Source organism: Lepidochelys kempii, chromosome 3, assembly GCF_965140285.1.
Source record: "Lepidochelys kempii isolate rLepKem1 chromosome 3, rLepKem1.hap1, whole genome shotgun sequence".
In the NCBI taxonomy this organism is placed as follows: domain Eukaryota; kingdom Metazoa; phylum Chordata; order Testudines; family Cheloniidae; genus Lepidochelys; species Lepidochelys kempii.
This window is the reverse complement of record NC_136382.1, coordinates 124,391,083-124,409,594: the sequence shown is the minus strand read 5'-3', so window position 1 is coordinate 124,409,594 and position 18,512 is coordinate 124,391,083. Positions and strand designations below refer to the sequence as shown.

The window sequence follows — 18,512 nt, the reverse complement described above, 5'->3', positions numbered from 1 at the left end:
CTTTAAAAGCATTACAAATATGATACAGTATTGCTATGCCACATTTTAAATGTCTTTTAGAAAGCAGCACCTCACTGGTATTCTTTGATGTACATGGGGGAGGGAAATTTTTTTTAACAAAAGTTTCTATTTATAGACTTATTTGACTCTCTCCCACTCCCAAAAATACACGCTTGCCTAACAATCTTCTTTCCATTTGTTTTACTCTTTCCCCCACCCAGTGGCAATATGGCAGTGATCTAGGAGACAGCTGATTAGTCAGATATAACTCACCGATGAGGACACTTGAGAGACTGCAGTGAGTTCAAAAGACAACTGAGTTTATTGTGGAGGTAGCAGCATCCCACAAATCTATAGCTGTAACTACAGTACATACTCATAGCCAGGGCCGGCTCTAGGTTTTTTGCCGCCCCAAGCAAAAAATTTGCCACCCCAAGCTCTGAGAGCGCAACTGCCTAAGCAAAAAAAAGGCCGGAATGCCACCCCTGGAATTGTGCCACCCCAAGCAAGTGCTTGCTTTGCTGGTGCCGAGAGCCGGTCCTGCTCATAGCAAATTTAAAGTCTATTATAGGTATCTACTCTATTTGCCTGAGAGGACAATGCCCTTTTTGACATTAATGTTGGTGTTAATGAAGGAGAAAGCTTTTCTTAGTAAAAGATATATGGACTTCACAAATTTTAAAACTGATAAAAGGTATAAAAATGAATAAAAGGAATGACGGTACACTGAAATAAAACTGAAAACAGAAAATGAGTGTGTTCTTGAATGTTTGACTCAACAAAATTATGACACTGTTTAAAAAGCTCTCTCTCAGTCCCACATATATATTTATATGTTGATATCTCTCTACGAGGCTGAAAATTGTGTATAGATTAAGCTACTGCGTAGTCACTTTAAAAGTACAGTGGGCCCACAGTCCCGTTAGGATTCTGTTAAGTCCTGACTATAGAGCTTGCAGCCATTGTGTTAAGAGAGTCCTTCCTGCAGATGCTTACACAGTTTCAAGAAGCTTTATGTTTTATTACTAAAAACATACTTGAATGTTTCCTATATTCAAATATATCTTGATAACCGACAATACAATTTTAAATACTTAATAAAAATGAAAAAAAAAAGACAAAACTCCTCACTTAATAGCTTCTCTCCTCAAATAGAGGAACTAAAACAATGATTGGAAGGTTTTCATAATTCCTTCAGGAGCCTGAACCATCTTGCACTTAGTTCCTACAGTACTGTGTCACTTTTAAAACAATTTCTGCTTTTGACATTTTGAAATTATATCCCCTCAAACAAAATCTATGAGTACATTAAAGTACAGCTAGAGACATTGTTTAATTAATCTTTTTTAAAAAAGGAGAATATCCAGGTAAATAAAAGACCAATCCTGGTCCTTAAAATGCATGTATTTTGATATTAGGTCCCAACTAAACGGCAGCTTCTCTTTCTTGTTCCCAGAGTTCTGCTTGACTTAGCTCATCCTGCAGTATTCCAGAAGTGAATCTACTCTCTGTTCACCCAGAGGATCCCACCCCTCTTTCCCTCCTGAGTGAAATGAATGAATGAATCTTCCCCACAAAATAAGCCAGATAACAATTTCATGTTACAGCCTTTCTGACTGAACAATCAAGCTATCACTCTGAGACTGGAGAAAAAAGAGAAGCTTCCACTTTCACTCTAAGTCCCTGTCTACATGAAGAGATTCTGATCTTCCCCATGTAATATACATTTGCTTAACTAAGGGTTAACTAGTTATTGCTCAACAGTTCCATGTGGGAGAACTCTGGTTGAGGTCCTGATCCCATCCTCCTGTGGAGGCAGTGGAGACAACAGCTGAGTGGGGAGGGCTGTTTTATTGTTTATTGGCAGTAATGACTTTGATCAATTAAGGAAAGGCGCTGATGGAATTTCAAGGGAATCCGATGAAATATTTATTGGCTGGACGGTTGAATACAATAAGAATCTTTGCAGAAGTCAAAATGCATGCTAGAAGGTGAAGGATAATGCAGAAGAATGGTCTGCTCAACTACTGGGCTGAAGAAACAGGAAAGGGCAAAATTAGGAAACGTATACTTAGATGTGGTGTTTACAGCGAAATGAGTTTCAACAGCATTCTACCTGAAGTGATACAACTTTCTGACTGTCATACTGCATTTCAATAAAGATCTGTTTTTGAAACTGTAAACACTTCCAAACGGAATGTTTTTTAAAACAACAAAAATTTTAAATGAGGCATCCTTGAGTCAAACAGTAGCCCAAATTTAGACACGTTGACGAGGAATGTGATGGGAACGGAGGGGACAAGGAAGAATGGTGCGTATAAGTAGAAGGGGAGGTCTAGTTAATACAACCGTAAAATAAAAAAATTCCCAACCTTTTTCTGCTATTTTCTCATGTCTTTTGAGATGAGCTATTTTATAAAATAGATGGATATATTTAATAAATATAATAAAATCAAGTAAAAGCTTCATTTCACTTTTCTAAATACCAAGAGCCACTCTGTAATAAGAAAAATACATGCCAGACAGCACATTTCTCTGGGATAGCTAATCACATATTAGGTGATTGAAAGCCTTCTGGCCCCATACCTCACCATTTACTCAGGTTTCCAGTAATCTCCTGGAAATGCACAACCTGTCATTGTTTTATTGCTTAATTAGCTACTTGTCAAAAAGTAACACTATATACATTCATTTCTGGGTTTTTCCCACATACTCACTTACTTTTTATTGGGATAATGAGCTGAGGAATGACAGGGAGAATCTTGTTTCCCCCATGTTCCAGCATGTCGTGGATTCCTTGCCGAGCAAAAAACTCATAGGGAAATGTCATTTCACAGAGCCCATCGAAAAACAGAGGCAGATAGTGATGATAGTCCAGTTTCTCAATCTCCACCTGAGAAGGCACACAGAAGAAACAAACTGAATGAGGGTGACTGATATACTTTATGTAGGGTGACCAGATGTCCTGATTTTATAGGGACATTCTCGATATTCAGGGCTTTGTCTTATATAGGCACCTATTACCTTCCTCCCCCGTCCCTATTTTTCACACTCTCTATCTGGTCACCTTAACCTCATGCCACATTCACAAAGAGTTTTAATATGCAATAATAAAGTCAGTGTGTCACAGTAGGATATCACCATCTCTCAAGTATGGCGTTTGGCATGATGGCTGAAATTCTTAAGTCCTTAACCACTAGATCTAAAGTGGAGAGCTAAGAAGAACATGCTCCTGGACTTCTTTTTGGTACTGTTGCCAATAAAAACAAACAAACAATCTTTTGTCAGTCTTTTCCAGACTCTCATAAAATGCATGTGTCTAAAACCAGTATGTGAGTACTCTAGTAAAGTTAGGACCACATTCCATTATCTTTGCTCATGGTAAATAGGAGCTTACAGTATGCATAGTTCCACTGATTCCAGTGGCACTACTTATAGAAAAAAGTACTACTTAGTTTGAGCAACAGTGGCAAAATCTGGCCTTAATATATTAACTTGAGATACAAAATGGATCAAATAAAATCTGTCTGACCAACAAAAAAATCATAACTTTATAGGAATGCAATATATGTATGGTTTACAGTTCCCTTGAATATAGTCCTCATTTTTAATTAGTAAATGATTAAGAGCAATAACACAGGTTAAGAGAAAATTATTGAGGAATCCTACCCATTTCTGTTGTCCTTCTGTGTCTAAAGTTTGAGAGTATCCTGATGGAGCAATAACCTTACCACCTGTGGTCTTTTTAGAAGGAGGTGGTGTCCTCTAAAATAATCAGACTTTTCTGCCTTTTATTTCTGTCACCCCCTCAGAGGCCTGGTATTGCAGACTTTCTCTAGCCAAAGGGGACCAGCCTAGAGGCTACTTCCCCAGATCTGTTAATGCCATTCTGAGCATAGATAAGAAAGCTGCTTCATCACTGATGCACTTGCTCTCCCCAGAAATGGAGTGTATTGCCTTCAAAGTGCTCCTCGGTCCTACTGGCTCATGAAACAACAGACTGAGCTTAGGGCTATGTGTTATTTTTACATATTAAATGGTTGTCATTTCTCTGCTAACAGCTTCCAAAACTGATATCAGGAATGGAATTTCTATTTTGACAGAGTTTTTAAACAGGATATTTATCTACAGTTGTTTGCAGCGTTGTTGCAGCCGTGTTGGTCCCAGGATATGAGAGATACAAGGTAGGCGAGGTAGTATCTTTTATTGGACCAACCTGAGCTACACAGAGGGTAAAATCTGAGCTGCACAGAGCTCAGACACGGATTCCCTTCTCCAGACCTGAAGAAGAGTGTCTGAGTTCTGTGTACCATGAAAGGTTGTACTTTCCACCATCACAAGTTGGTCCAATAAAAGGACAACCTACCTTGTCTCTGTCTAGAGGACATACATCATAATCAACTCTGAATATCTCTACTACAGCAGGTTTCAGAGTAAGAGCCGTGTTAGTCTGTATTCGCAAAAAGAAAAGGAGTACTTGTGGCACCTTAGAGACTAACCAATTTATTTGAGCATGAGCTTTCGTGAGCTACAGCTCACTTCATCGGATGCATACCGTGGAAACTGCAGCAGCCTTTATATACACACAGAGAATGGATGAGCTATTACCAGCAGGATAGTGAGTTTGTGTGTGTGGTTTTTGGGAGGGGGGTGAGGGGGTGAGAGAACCTGGATTTGTGCAGGAAATGGCCCAACTTGATTATCATGCACATTGTGTAGAGAGTTGTCACTTTGGATGGGCTATCACCAGCAGGAGAGTGAATTTGTGTGGGGGGGTGGAGGGTGAGAAAACCTGGATTTGTGCTGGAAATGGCCCAACTTGATGATCACTTTAGATAAGCTATTACCAGCAGGACAGTGGGGTGGGAGGAGGTATTGTTTCATATTCTCTGTGTGTATATAAAGTCTGCTGCAGTTTCCACGGTATGCATCCGATGAAGTGAGCTGTAGCTCACGAAAGCTCATGCTCAAATAAATTGGTTAGTCTCTAAGGTGCCACAAGTACTCCTTTTCTTTCTACTACAGCAGAAACAGAAAACATTTAAATTAAAAAATGATGGACGCTGGCTTTGTTTCTTAAGGACATCCATACTGCTACTAAACAGTGCTTGTGAGCTGGCAAAAATAACTTGCTCACCCAGTCCCTGACAACAGAAACCAATAGGAACAGTAAATACAGGCTCCAGGTGCGAGATCCAACTCAGCAACCAAACTAGCCACTACAGAAGGAACTATTGGGATATATGGTAAGAAATGGTGGTGTGAGCAGAAAGCCTTCAAGGTTCAGAGATGGTAGGTATTGGGAAATGACCAACAAGAGGCAGAACAATCCTGTCATCTGTCTAGGGGGCAAGGAATATCCACCTTTACTTTCTTACTAGACATCTTTAATTTTGTGTTTTCTGAAGTGGATGTATTAGTTGGTCATTTTTAATACTGGTTGTTATATTTTCATTGCATTATATTTTTAAAAAAATGTACAATAGCTACTTGAGCCAATGGTACTGGCCGCTGCCATAAATAAAACATTTTGTGACCTGATCCAAGTCATATAATTAGCCTCTCGGAAGCACTCCAGTTCGTGTTACCTCTACACACTACAGTTACATCAGAAGTATATTTCAGCCTTGAGCAGAATATGATTTCTGGGTTTAATAAAATACAGCATATGACTTTTGATAAGGATTACAAAACTTCTTCAAAATCACGAACAACAGGATGTATAGATATATCTCTATCTATGAAGGAGAGATTAGTTGACTGTGATCTTCACTCCTAGTTGGCTCTCAACCTCTCAGTGGCTTAGCTTAGTACCACTTCAGCTGACCAAGTGTACAGCCAATATTTCTTGATTTTGCAGACTTGAATGTCCTCCTACAATATGCAAGCCAGAAATATTTTTGCATTAAATTCTGTGGTGTGAAACCTTTTGCTTTTGTGTTTATTGTTTAGCTTTGAAAAGTGGCTATTATACATATGTACTGAGAAAAATGCAAATTTTTTGTTTATGCTCAAAAAATCCTTTTTCTTTTTGCTTCCACCCACAAAAATATTCTGAGTTAAAGCTGCAATTCTTGGCTGAACATGCTCAAAAACTGCCAAGACATTGTTGCAATTTTGGGTTTTATGAAGAATCCTCAATAGTTGTTATAAACTTTTTATATACTGGTGGCAGTGTATAATTGTAAGATCTGGTGGCACTGTATAAATTGTAAGATCTGGATAGAAATAGATTCCAGTGGCAACCTTACCTCTGAATATTCTAAGTTTAGGTCAGGCCTTTAATGGTATTTTAATATATTCCAATAAAGAGTGATCACAGTTTATAAACATCTGTATTAAAAACCTGCAAATGTTTCATGGAAGATAGATGATGCTTGGACTATTTTACAAATTTAAGCTTTAAAGGAAAAATTCCAAATGAGACAAAAACAATGTAACTAGTTAAAAAAACAGCTTCTTGGCTCTTCTATCCATTAAATAAGGAAAGCAAGGCAGTTGGACAGAACTCAAGGGACAGAGGTTTGATAATGAAGACCCGAATTGATAAATAAATCATGGGAGTTCTTCAATCCATCATACTTAAATTTTATACACTACAAAGCAACCCTGGCATTTAGAAGCTACTGTTTCAGACACACAAACAAGTAGGGCTTACATTCCCATATAGTTTCAAAAAAATCGATCTCAACTGATTACTTAATGTAATATGTTTTTAGATAACATTGCCTACAAGTTGGATCTGATTTCCTGGAGACATCATATTCAATGGTGTAGTAATTTTAATTGCAAGAGGATGTGCTATATTTTAAGTGCACTTCAATGAATGTCTTCATCCAAGCATTGCAAGCACTGGGACGCTGGTCTGAAATGGAATAACACCTTTTAAACTCTATTGTTTATTCAGCAATTGCCAGAGTAGACAAAGTTCTAAACTCTACAAAAAACCCCACAACATTTAACAACCAGACTATAAAACGCATGATAAAAATGAACAAGCTTCAACAGAGAAATCTAAAACTCCCTAAACTATCTACAAGTGGTCAGGCATGTATTCCACAAGTGTACAGGTTGGCCAAAAATAGAGATAATGAGGAAGTGGATTTGTTATATCCCTGGTTTTGGTCATTTGATCAGATGGATGTGTGTGCACACTGCTATTAGTTAAGCACTCTGAAAAGGGTCTGTCAGGGACCTTATAGTGCAGATCTGTGGAATCATACACTGTACCTGCCTGTGGTCATACCTGTATGCCAGTGCCAACTATATCATCCAGCCTTTATACCATAGTTATCAATTTTTCTTTATATTCGTTTTGGTAAAATATAGGCAAGAAAAGTGTAATGATGCTCTTTTCTGCTATTGCCTCCCCCCCGCCCCTTTTTTATTGTACTTTTCCCTCCAGCTCCCTCTAGGATTCCCCTAAATAGTAGTGATAGTGCTTGTGTGAGAGAGAGAGAGATACATGGGCAAACAGGAGATGAGGATAAGGGTCAGTAAAGATTTACAAAGAACATACTTTATGATAGATGGAGGGTCTGGAAGATTTAGCACCTCTCATCTGTCAGCTCAGAGCTTGGAAGGAGATTCTGTAAGGCCTTGCCATTTATCCAGTTACAAAACCTAAAAGTAATCTCTTACACTATATATAAAACAAACCACAATCTAGGATGTTATCTGAGTTTATTAAAAATCTGCCCCTTTTAATTAAAAAAAATGCTGATTTTCACCAGTTAAAAGGAAGACCAACAAAATAATTAAGGGATTATGAATCTCTGCCACTGGTACAGCTTTATTAATAATGCCATTTTAAAAAGTATGTGGGGCTTCCAGAACTTTGGGGTCACTGACCTGAAAATCCTTCTTTATGTTCATGCTCCCAATGCAGAATCCCCAAATTTTGCATATCAAAAAAGTGCTCTTTGTTCCTCTGAAATATCCTCTGTTGTAATCTGCTCCTTCTGCCCAATTTTTAGTCTTGTGCAAAGCAAGGTTCACTATACTGAGAAGGACAGAGTATGTCAAGAGCTCTCCAATCTTTTGCTCATTTCATTTTTTTCATCTTTTGTTTTTAACATAGTTGAGGCAGTGCAGATAGATGAAGATACAAAACATCTGATCCAGATATAGCTTAGATAATAGGAACAGGCAGAATGCTAAAGCATCTGGTAGATCTATTAGTTTGCCAACTACCCAAAGTACTTATGGGTAATTTAGAACATCTTTGCTTGAAATAGTTAACCTTTCCACCCCTTATTAGATAAAGAAGGAAAATACCGGTTCACTCTGGGGTCCCACCTGGATCTGGGGTACCACTGAGCCCTCTGACCCACCATCCTGGACTCCCTCTCACACAATGGTGCTGTGACAAGTTGCAAAGCCCTCTAAGTTTGCACTTTGATCAGCATTCACACAGGTAGGGACACACCCAGCTGCAGTTACATGCAAGCTCTCTAACCACCAGCCTCCCAGCGTAGGACCCCAGAGTAGTACCATCCTGCCCTGGTCAAATCTGGCCAGTTTATGGGTTTAATATCCGGTCCACCTCTCCCTCAATGTGAAGAGGACCATGCACACTTGTGGTAACCAAGCTGAGATTTTCCCTTGACACCTTAATCAAACACACACTGGTTTGGATTAAAATAAAATAAGTTTAACTACAGAAGGATAGGTTGTAAGTGATTATAAGTGATAGCAAACTGCTCAAAGCAGATTACTTAGTAAATAAACAAAACCGCAAACTGAGCTTAACATACTAGATAGGTAGGATATGAATTAGCAAACTCTCAGCCTGAGTGATAAGCAGGCTGGCAGATTAGTGTAGACATAGCCTTAATGTGGCATACATTAATTTTTCCCTTTACTCCAGGATTAAATCTCACTCCTTACCAATTATAGTGAGTATTTGTTTATTGTTGGTGGTTTTAATTGAAATGTGAATTTTGGTGCTTGTGAATGGTGCCTGGAATTTTCAAAAAGTCAAAGATGGGGACATTTTTTAAACACAGTAACTTTCAAGTTCCTTTTCTGATTTTTTCCTAAACTTCCCAGAAAAATTCTGGCTGTGAAAAGATGGAGCATGTGAATTTTCAGGGGCATTAGTTTCTTAATGGGAGTAGATTTGAAATTTGGGCTTATAACGGGAAGCTAGCTTTAACCTCACCTAATGAATGGCTACTGCTGACCCACAGTATCTTTCCACTGTAGGGCAAGTGCAATTTCAGATGTAGTATCTTTGCATGTCATTTTTATTCTTCACATCTCTACTCTGACTGCTATACTCCATAGCTTTAGTCCTCTCCAGTTTCCCAGCCAGAAATATTCTCCAACATTTCAATCTCCACTCATCTTTTAACACTTAATGTATAGCCTCAGTGCATAAATCCACTCACTACTGAGTTTTATTTTGAATTATCTCTAGTATCTTATTTAATGTATTGTCAAAATAAAAAAAAGGAAGTAGACACACCGATAGCTTATATCTTATAATAAAATATCTACTGTAAAGCACAACAGAAGACAAAAAGCTATGGGCACTAAAGGAAACATAACAAGGGAAAGAGGGAAAGATTATTTAGGCACTCCAATGGTAATCCTTACAACAGAAGCCAAGATGAATTTAGAATCTTTTCAACACACTGCAGAGGTATTAATGTTCTGAAAAGTAGAACAAAAGCAAATAGCTGCCTTTCGTAATTAAATTAAATAAAGCAACATACTCTGTCCATTGTGTGTTACTGTCCTGGAAGAAGTAGCTCTGATATACCTTCCAAGTATTAATTCATCAAAAATATAACATTAAAAACTTGCTAGTTTTTAATTTAAAATATAATTTATAACTAAGGGGTTACTTGCAAAAGAGATAATGTGAGAGCTGAATGACCTGACCTTTTCAGATAGCTTTTCCTTACAGAATTAAACAAGATGATTTCCCCCCAATCTGTTTATAAAGTATGATATCACAAAAAAATAAAGTGGCTGGGAAATGTTAGGGAGAGAAACTGTTTCAATATATTTAATACAATAGGACAGAACATAATTTAGTTCTGTATAGTATTTTCTATGCTTATGATCTCCCAATGCACTTTTCAAAAAGAGGTGGAATGCAATGACATTTAATCCTAAGAACACCAAGGAGGAGTATATGACCAGGATCTGCACTGAAAACTGACGAATGTTTAGTTCTTCTTCTCTCTCCCCTGTTGGTAACATGTGCCCTGTCAATTCCCCAGCTACAGCTCCCACTCACAGAAGAAGGTTCCACCCATATCTACCCTGCAAAATGAGGCAACACAACCCCTTACCACAGACTGACTGTTCCTGCTTCCTGCCTGCCTTACTTTGCTGCTGCCTTATCTCGCAGCCGAGACGGCTGCCAAATCCATGCTGGTTTCATCTCCAACTGTAGGTTAACAGTTCCAGTGCAACCCATCTACTTTCTTCTGTTTTTTATCCTGAGGCAAAGAAATAGAGCATTTTAGGCAGTGTTTTTTAAAAATCGGGTTGTGTTGCAATCAATTTGCACAAGGTAATATCCAAAACAACTGTAACTGTTACTTACTGTAACTGTGGTTCTTTGAGATGTGATGCAGATGTATATTCCACTTAGGTGGAGCTGGAGAATTTTGCCTAGCAGTACCTGTACAAGGCAATGCTCACACCTCATGGCCATAGCCCCTCCCCTGGCTATATGATGCAGTGCCACCTGGACTCCCTTCAGTTCCTTTGCACCGCTCACCCAGGGAATAGACTCTGTTGCAGATGGGACAGTGGTTGGGTCATGAAATATACATCTGCATCACATCTGAAAGAACCACAGTAAGAGTAAGTAACTTTCTTCTTTGAGTAGCTGTAGCCAGGTAGTCCATTTTGGTGACTCACAAGCAGTACTCACAGAAGATTGGGCTCAGAATCCATCTAAAACATGGATTGCTGGATCACCTTCCCAAAGTTTGCATCAGCTGTGGATGATGCATTAATGGCATAATGGTTCATCAACATATGTATCGATGACCACCTGACAGCCCTGCAAATGTCGTGTAATGAGCTCACAGCCACTAAGGAGGCATAGTCGAAGCTATTTCATACGCAGCCTTGATACAGGATGTTATTCACTTAGAGATTGTTTGTCAAGAGATCACTTGCCCATTCACATGATCTGCATATAACACAAACAGATGAGGAAAACCATGGAACAATTTAGTCCTATTCAGGCAGAAGACATCAGCTGAAATCTAACATATGGAGATGCTGTTCTTCTGGGGATGAATGCAGCTTAAGAAAGAACACAGGCAAATATACTGCTTGATTCAAATGAAACCGTGAGACCACTTTAGACAGAAAATATGGGAGCAGCCATAAAGTCACATTGTGTTTGGTGAACAGTTCATTAGGAGGCTCTGCCATCAGAGCTGCAACTCACAGACTCTCCTTGTGGATGTTACCACAACCAAGAATGCAGTTTTGACACAAAAAGGGAAAGGGACAAGATGCCAGAGGCTCAAACAGAGGACTCATCAGTGCTGCCACTACTGTGTTAAGGTCCCACAAAGGACCTGACTCTCAGACCAGGGGATGGAGATTAAGTCCTTTTAAGAATCAAACTACCATGGCATTGGAAAAAACTCATTTCCCATGAACAGGGGGATGAAACATTGAGATTGCTGCCAGATGCACCCTCATAGAGCTAAGCACAAGGCCTGATGACTGAAAACACAGTGAGTATTCCAAGATGTCCTGGATAGAAGCCATTGTCGGTTGAATTCCATTGGGAGCAGAGTGTGGAATGCAGGGTGTGACTGTGATTCTGCCTGAGCAGGTCAGGATGGAGAAGAAGGGATATGAGAGGCTGAATCAATAGCACAAGAAAGTTGGAGAATCAACACTCCCTCGACCATGCCAGGTGTGATGTGGTGTATTCCCCATACTGGCCCTGAGAGGGTTAAATTAGGCCAGGCAGGCCCAAATCAACCAATTACGCAGTGAGCAAGGGAGAGATTTAGCTACATAGGACCACTAATTGGAAGCAGGCTCAGCTGGATAGGAACAGGAGAGGCCCCTGTTCCTCAAAGCCCTGGAGCTGAGAGCAGAAAGGGGTCTGCAGGGAAGTAGGGTGCAGTCACTCCCTGGGAGAAGGGAGCTATGTTTGGGACTATAGAGGGTAGGTCACAGTTACTCCCTGGGAGGAGACAGCTGGGATGCTGGCAAGCCCAGACAAGAGGAGCCAGGAAGAGAAGAGAAGGCTTAGGGGAAAAGCAGCAAGGAATGGGAGTGTAGACCTTGGCTGCTGATTAGAGGGCCCCTTAGCTGGAACCTGGAACAGAGGGCAGCGCTGGGTTCTCCTATCAACCACCAAGTATGTGGCACAGACCAGGCAAAGTGGTGGTCCGAGGCGGTCTGCCTCAGACAAATTGTTCCAGAAATACTTTGTTCCCCACCCCCCCATGCCTCCCAAAGGGGGAATCCACATAGTGACCTGGCCAGAGGATCAAGTCACAAAGAGGAGGCTGCAGTTTCTGGAGAGAGAGAGAGAGGGACCCACAGGGTAAGAAAGTACAATGGGTAGGGACACCGCCAAAGAGGGCAGCACCTGGCAGAGCTAATCCCCAGGACAGCCAGGAGGAGGTGCCATGAGTGGACCCCATGACAATGAGAATGATCTTGGTCTGATCCGCTTTCAGCTTCAGGATAACCTGTGGAATGATCAGGATCAGAGGAAAAGCATACAAGAGAGCCAAATGCCAGTTGAGATGAAAGGCATCGGTCAGGGAGCCTGGGCCAAGGCTCCCTTGAAAGCAGAACAGATGGTACTTCCTGTTGTCTCTTGTAGCAAAACAGGTTGATCATCAGGATGCCCTAAGTTGCAAAGATGATTCTCAGAACACTTGTTTCCGGGGCCAGGTTAAAAAACGTGCTGAGATAGTCCTGATTGGACGAGATGATTCTGGACCCTGGGCAAGCGATCAGCTATAGGATTGATATGCTCTTCAATGCAGAGCTGCCACAGCCTGATTGCCTTCTGGCAGAGCACCGTAGTGTGTGCTCCCCCTTGCCTGTTCACATAATACTTACTGACAGTACCACTGCAATGTATGTGAAGCACTAAGCCCCAGAAAGTCCTTCCTACTCTGACCACAGACCCTGAACTTCCAGTGATCCCAGATGTGTTCTCCAGCCTATCAGTGACAACAGTCCTGGTTGGTAAGGGCTAGACAAATGGAATGCCCTGACCAGCAGAGGTAGATGGACCAATGTGTCCAAGGCTGTGAGGAGTTGGACGGTAAACTGTCCTGCACCACATCTGAAGAGGGCAAAGACAATTTTGCAAACTGTACTACTTGCACGCAAGTGGACATGTGGCCCTACAGCCTCAGGCATGTCTAAACTGTCATGGAAGGTTGAACCTGCAAACAGAGGCAAAGTTGGTGAATTGTCTGAAAATGGTCAGTTGGCAAAAATGCTCTGAAACTCAGAGTACTAGGGCCCCACTGAACTTGATTTTCTGAGTGGGAACAAATGTTGATTTCCCGGTGTTTAGGATGAGATCCTGAGAATCGAGTAAATGCAGTGTAAAGTGTACATGAGAAAGAACTTCTTCCCTGGACGTGTCCTTTAATAGCCAGTTGTCCAAATACAGGAAGATATGGATTTTTCTTTCTGGAGGTATGCTGTCACCACGACCACACATCTGGTAAAAAACACGGGTGGGAAGAAGAGAGGCCAAAAGGTAGCACTGTGTACTGAAAATGGTGATCTGTCATGACAAACCAGAGGAATTTTTTGTGGCTTGGCAAAATTGCCACATGAAAATAAACATCCTGAAGGTCTAGAGCAGCAAACTGCTCAGTGATGTCTTGGCTACAAAGCAGACTTCAGTGATGTATGACTGAAATTCCTCCCTGGAGGTTTCAAGCAGCTGGTCTGTAAATTTAGACATAGCTGTCCAATTCAAAGAGTCATGTGTGGACAACATGTCTGCTGGTTTGCAATCCACATTTGCAAGGCAGAGGAGGTATAGATCTTTCTTCCCATTAAATCCATCCTCTTTGAGTCCTTGTCCTTAAGAGTGGACTTAAATTTGCCCTGCTGAGCTCCATTGTTCACCATGGTTATGACCAGGGAAATAGGGGCTGGGGTGGGGGGAATAAAAGCCCTCAAATCTCTGGACTGGTGCAAAGTAGCATTTCTCCAAACACTTTGCAGTAGGCAACACCAAAGCTGGCACGCTCCAAATAACTTTTGAGGGGCAGATGGCTGTAGGATGACCAACAACTTAAAGGTATTCTCCTGCAGAATCTCTGCCTGAATGCCCGGGGAAGCAGCCATATGCTGAGAAAGGTCCTGGTAGGCCCTGAAGTTCTCAGGCACTGAAGGAGACAAAAAGCCAGGCACTATTGAATTATCTGGGGAAGAAGAGGAAGCATTTAATTTCCAGTCCTGGAATGGCAGACCTGGACAGGACAACTCTGGAGGCTCCGTATGGGGAAGGCTCAATTGGTACCTGAATCTGCGGTGGCAGCCCAGCCACCAACATGCCCAGTGATCTTGCCTTGAAACAAGATGAGGAGTGTGACCTCTGAAACTGAGGAATGTCCCACAGATTCCATTGAGGTCACGGGTCTCAAGGGTAAGGCACTGGTAGCCAGCAGGCAGTGTATCAGGGGCCCCCATCCTCACCATGAGACGAATGCACCCCATTTCTGGTATTCATGATGATCCCCAATGTGGGCCAGGCAATGGAGAGCAGGAGGAGGACCTCCACCCTTGAAACTGAGGAGTCCCAGGGTACAGGTGGAGCCAGCCCTGAGATTGCGAGCAACTGATCTGACTTATCTGTCAGCCAAAACAGCACCACCAGCACAGAGTACATCTCAGTTGGTTCCGGTGCCAAGGGCAGCAGCAGCCTGGGAGTCGTTTGTGGTACCAACACAGCTGACAGTGTTGAAATGGAGGGCAGGGAGTTTCACCACAGTAACACTGGTGGTGCAAAAATGCAGCAGTGCAGAGGAGTTTCCTGGTGCTGAAGAGGTCCCTTATACTGAGCCTGGCACCAGCCCCACTTCTACAGCAGGGAAACATCGAACCCAATGGTTCAGCAGCCCACCCAGACAACTGGGCTGTAAATGATGTAGCCCTGGTGAAATCCTGGACCAAGGGAGAGGTCAGGATGGAAAGGCAGAGGAAGTCTATGCCACGTGGTATACCGCTAGTGTAGACATAGCTCATACCAGCATCACCTTTGTTGGTACCAGACTCATTGGACTCCCTGAGGCTGGAACCAGAGTCAATGGTGTGGAATCTGATCTCCCAAGGCAGTACAGGAGAGCGGCTGGAAGGACTTGTTCCATCCTGTGTGCTGGCAGTAACACCATGCCGGACCATACTTTTCTTGGAGTTGGCAGAAAAGTCTCCATGAGACCTGGAATGGTCTTGATTAGTCTTATGCAACATTTTCCTGGTGCACTTGATGGAAAGTGGTTCCTTCATCTCTTTGAAGAGGCAGCAGCTCTGACAATAGCATTCTCTGAATCCGAGGGCAAACTCTGCTCTGATGTAGGTTTCAATGCTGAAGCAGGCCGCATGGGTGAAGGTCCCTAGCCACCTGAGTGAGCTTTGTGAATCACCTGTAAATTGAATACTACTCTTTGACATGGGCCTCATCCAAATAAAGCAAGCACTCCCACATGATGGACAATGTTTGAACCCTGGTGAGGTCATCACCAGGGAAATATTTAACTGCTAATACTAAGGATATTAACTAACCATATATAATTAGAGCAAGTCACTAAAAGAGAAAGATTGTGAGGTTAAGAACCACACAGAGCTCCGACTCCAGTCACAGGTGGTAAGAAGGAACTAGGGGGTGGGGAGAGGTGTCGAGAAAGTGCTGCCTCATATAGCCAAGGGCGGGACTATGGCCATGAGGTGCAAGTGCTACCTCCTAGGGGTACTGCTAGGCAAATTTCTCTGGCTCTGGTGTGCTGGGCGCGTGCGCATGCACACACACACACATACACACACACACCCCTACCTCGACGTGGAATACACTGCTGCATCAACTTGAAGAACTAACCAAAACAAACCCTCCAGTAAAGATAGCAATGTTATCAATAATCAGTCATAGAAATCACAAGCATATAGCACTTTGCATGTTGTGGATCTCCAGTTGCATCACAAGGGAATTATATTTCTATGCTGTTAATTCCCAATTCCTATAAGACTTTGCCCTTACATTTCTGAACATAATATAGATGGCAGAACATATTCAGCAATGGTGTAAGCAGACAACTCCCAATGGCTTATATCAGGGTTAAATTTGATCCTTTATTTTCAAATGTACTTCACAGTTTATTCATGTTTAAGTTTCTATTAACTCATGATATTTCAGAGCATGGGGAAATTAATGATATTTTCTCTTTATGTCTCATCTGAGAGGCAGATATTTAATTCTACCACCACCTATTAAGGTAGTTCTGAATGAGTGTGATCCAATATTTTATTACTAACTTGTCCTACTATAGGATATCAGGCTTCACTCTCATTAACTCTAGAACCAAAATAGATGAGACAACCTGATATGTAAGATACCCAAGAATACAAAAGTAAAGAAAATCAAGTGGTTGTATTTAACTATTCATTTAGTTAGGCTCTACTGATACTTTCTGACTCAACAGTTTTCTCAAGGGCATGTGAAATATTTCTAATATAACAAATGATTATGGATCACACTTAAATGGATTTGCTTTCTATTAATTGATCAAACACAGTAATGGCAGCCAGATGTACCCTCAGAAAAAAGTGTTCCGTAAACATAGCTCTGATAAATGTAGAATGTGCTCAAGAACTGTTTGTGTGAAGGAAGTAATGGAGACACACTGTTATCTCAGTGACAGACAAAAACCCATCTCCCCTACTTCAGATTGCATGTTTTCTATTCATAACCTTCTAGGCGCTAAAAAACCTTCAGACACCTCAAACATACACGGTTGCTTCATCTCTGCTCTTTTATGAGACATGTTAACATGCCATAAGAAATCCACAGGCACAATAAATGAGAATTTTTAGACTGGGATATAAATGGTGGTGCACATGACTTAAAGAAATGCTTCATTGCTTATCCCCATTTTACTAAATCCTGACCCCAGTGTGATGGGTTGGGTCACAGAAACTCCCTCAAGACTGTCACTAGATGTGCTGGGATACCACTGAGAGCAAATCCCCCTGCCAGAGAAGGCTTCCCTCCACTCCCATCTTGCTGACTTAGACACTCCAGTCAGCCAGAGCACAGACCAAGTGCACAGAAACTAAGATTCACTTAGCCCAGGGGCTTCTCAGTTAACAGGGACTTTCCCAGCACCCAGTATTCAGTCTTTCTGGGAGCCTAAACCCCAAATGAATCCATTTTACTCTGTATGAAGCTTATACAGGGTAAACTCAAATTGTCCGCCCTCTATATCACTGACAGAGAGACATACACAGCTGTTTGCTCTCCCAGGTATTACTTACTTACTCTGGGTGAATTAATAATAAAAATGATTTTATTAAGTATAAAAAGTAGGATTTAAGTGGTTCCAAGTAATAACAGACAGAACAAAGTAAGTTACCAAGCAAAATAAAACAAAACACGCAAGTCTAAGCCTAATATAGTAGGAAATGGAATACAGGTAAATCTCACCCTCAGAGATGTTCCAATAAGCTTCTTTCACAGACTAGACTCCTTCCTAGTCTGGGCCCAATCTTTTTCAGACCAACGTTGTGGTCTATGACCTGGGTCCAGCAATCACTAACACCCCCACAGTTACAGTTCTTTGTCCCAGTTTCTTTCAGGCATCTCTTTGGGGTGGAGAGGCCATTTCTTGAGCAAGCTGAAGACAAAATGGAGAGGCTTCCAGGGCCTTTTATATTCTCTCTCTTGTGGGCAGAAACCCCTTTGTTCTTCTGTGCAAAATCACCGCAGCAAAATGGAGTTTGTAGCCACCTGGGCAAGTCACATGTCCATGAATGATTCAGATTTTTGCAGGCCAACACCATTGTTTACATGTTAGTTTGGACATTCCCAGGAAAGCTCAGATGTGGACTGGCATCTCCCAAAGTCCATCTCAGTTAAGTGTTTCTTGATTGGGCACTTACTCAGACTAGTCCTTTCTCAAGAAACTGACCAAATGCTTCACTGATGCTAATTAGAATCAAACACATTGAGATCAAGTACATAGCCAATATTCATAACTTCAGATACAAAAATGACACACACATACAGACAGCATAATCATAACCAGCAAATTACAGCCTTTCCATAGACACCTTACTTGACCTCTTTTGTACAAGATTTGGTGCATCTATAGGACCTTGATTGCAACAATGGTCTATACGGTCACAGTTCATGTCAATAACATCACACCCAGTTATTTGCAATTGCCAAATAAAGCATCATTTTAATGTATGTGTTTAATTTGGGAGGAATGTGTATGTTTAATGGCCCACAGACACTCCTAGCTACAAAACAGGATTAAGCC

General features: G+C 41.4%; 1 protein-coding gene across 5 annotated transcripts in view; it reads right to left on the bottom strand.

Annotated features, from left to right (window-relative positions):
• The window catches only part of PACRG (parkin coregulated), a 493,217-nt gene that overhangs the window by 170,032 nt on the left and 304,673 nt on the right, over window positions 1-18,512 (bottom strand). For all 5 annotated transcript variants that reach the window (XM_073337862.2, XM_073337863.2, XM_073337860.2 and 2 more), the window contains exon 4: window positions 2,722-2,893. In XM_073337862.2, the coding sequence (XP_073193963.1) occupies window positions 2,722-2,893 (172 nt within the window). The remainder of the gene's footprint in view (window positions 1-2,721; window positions 2,894-18,512) is intronic.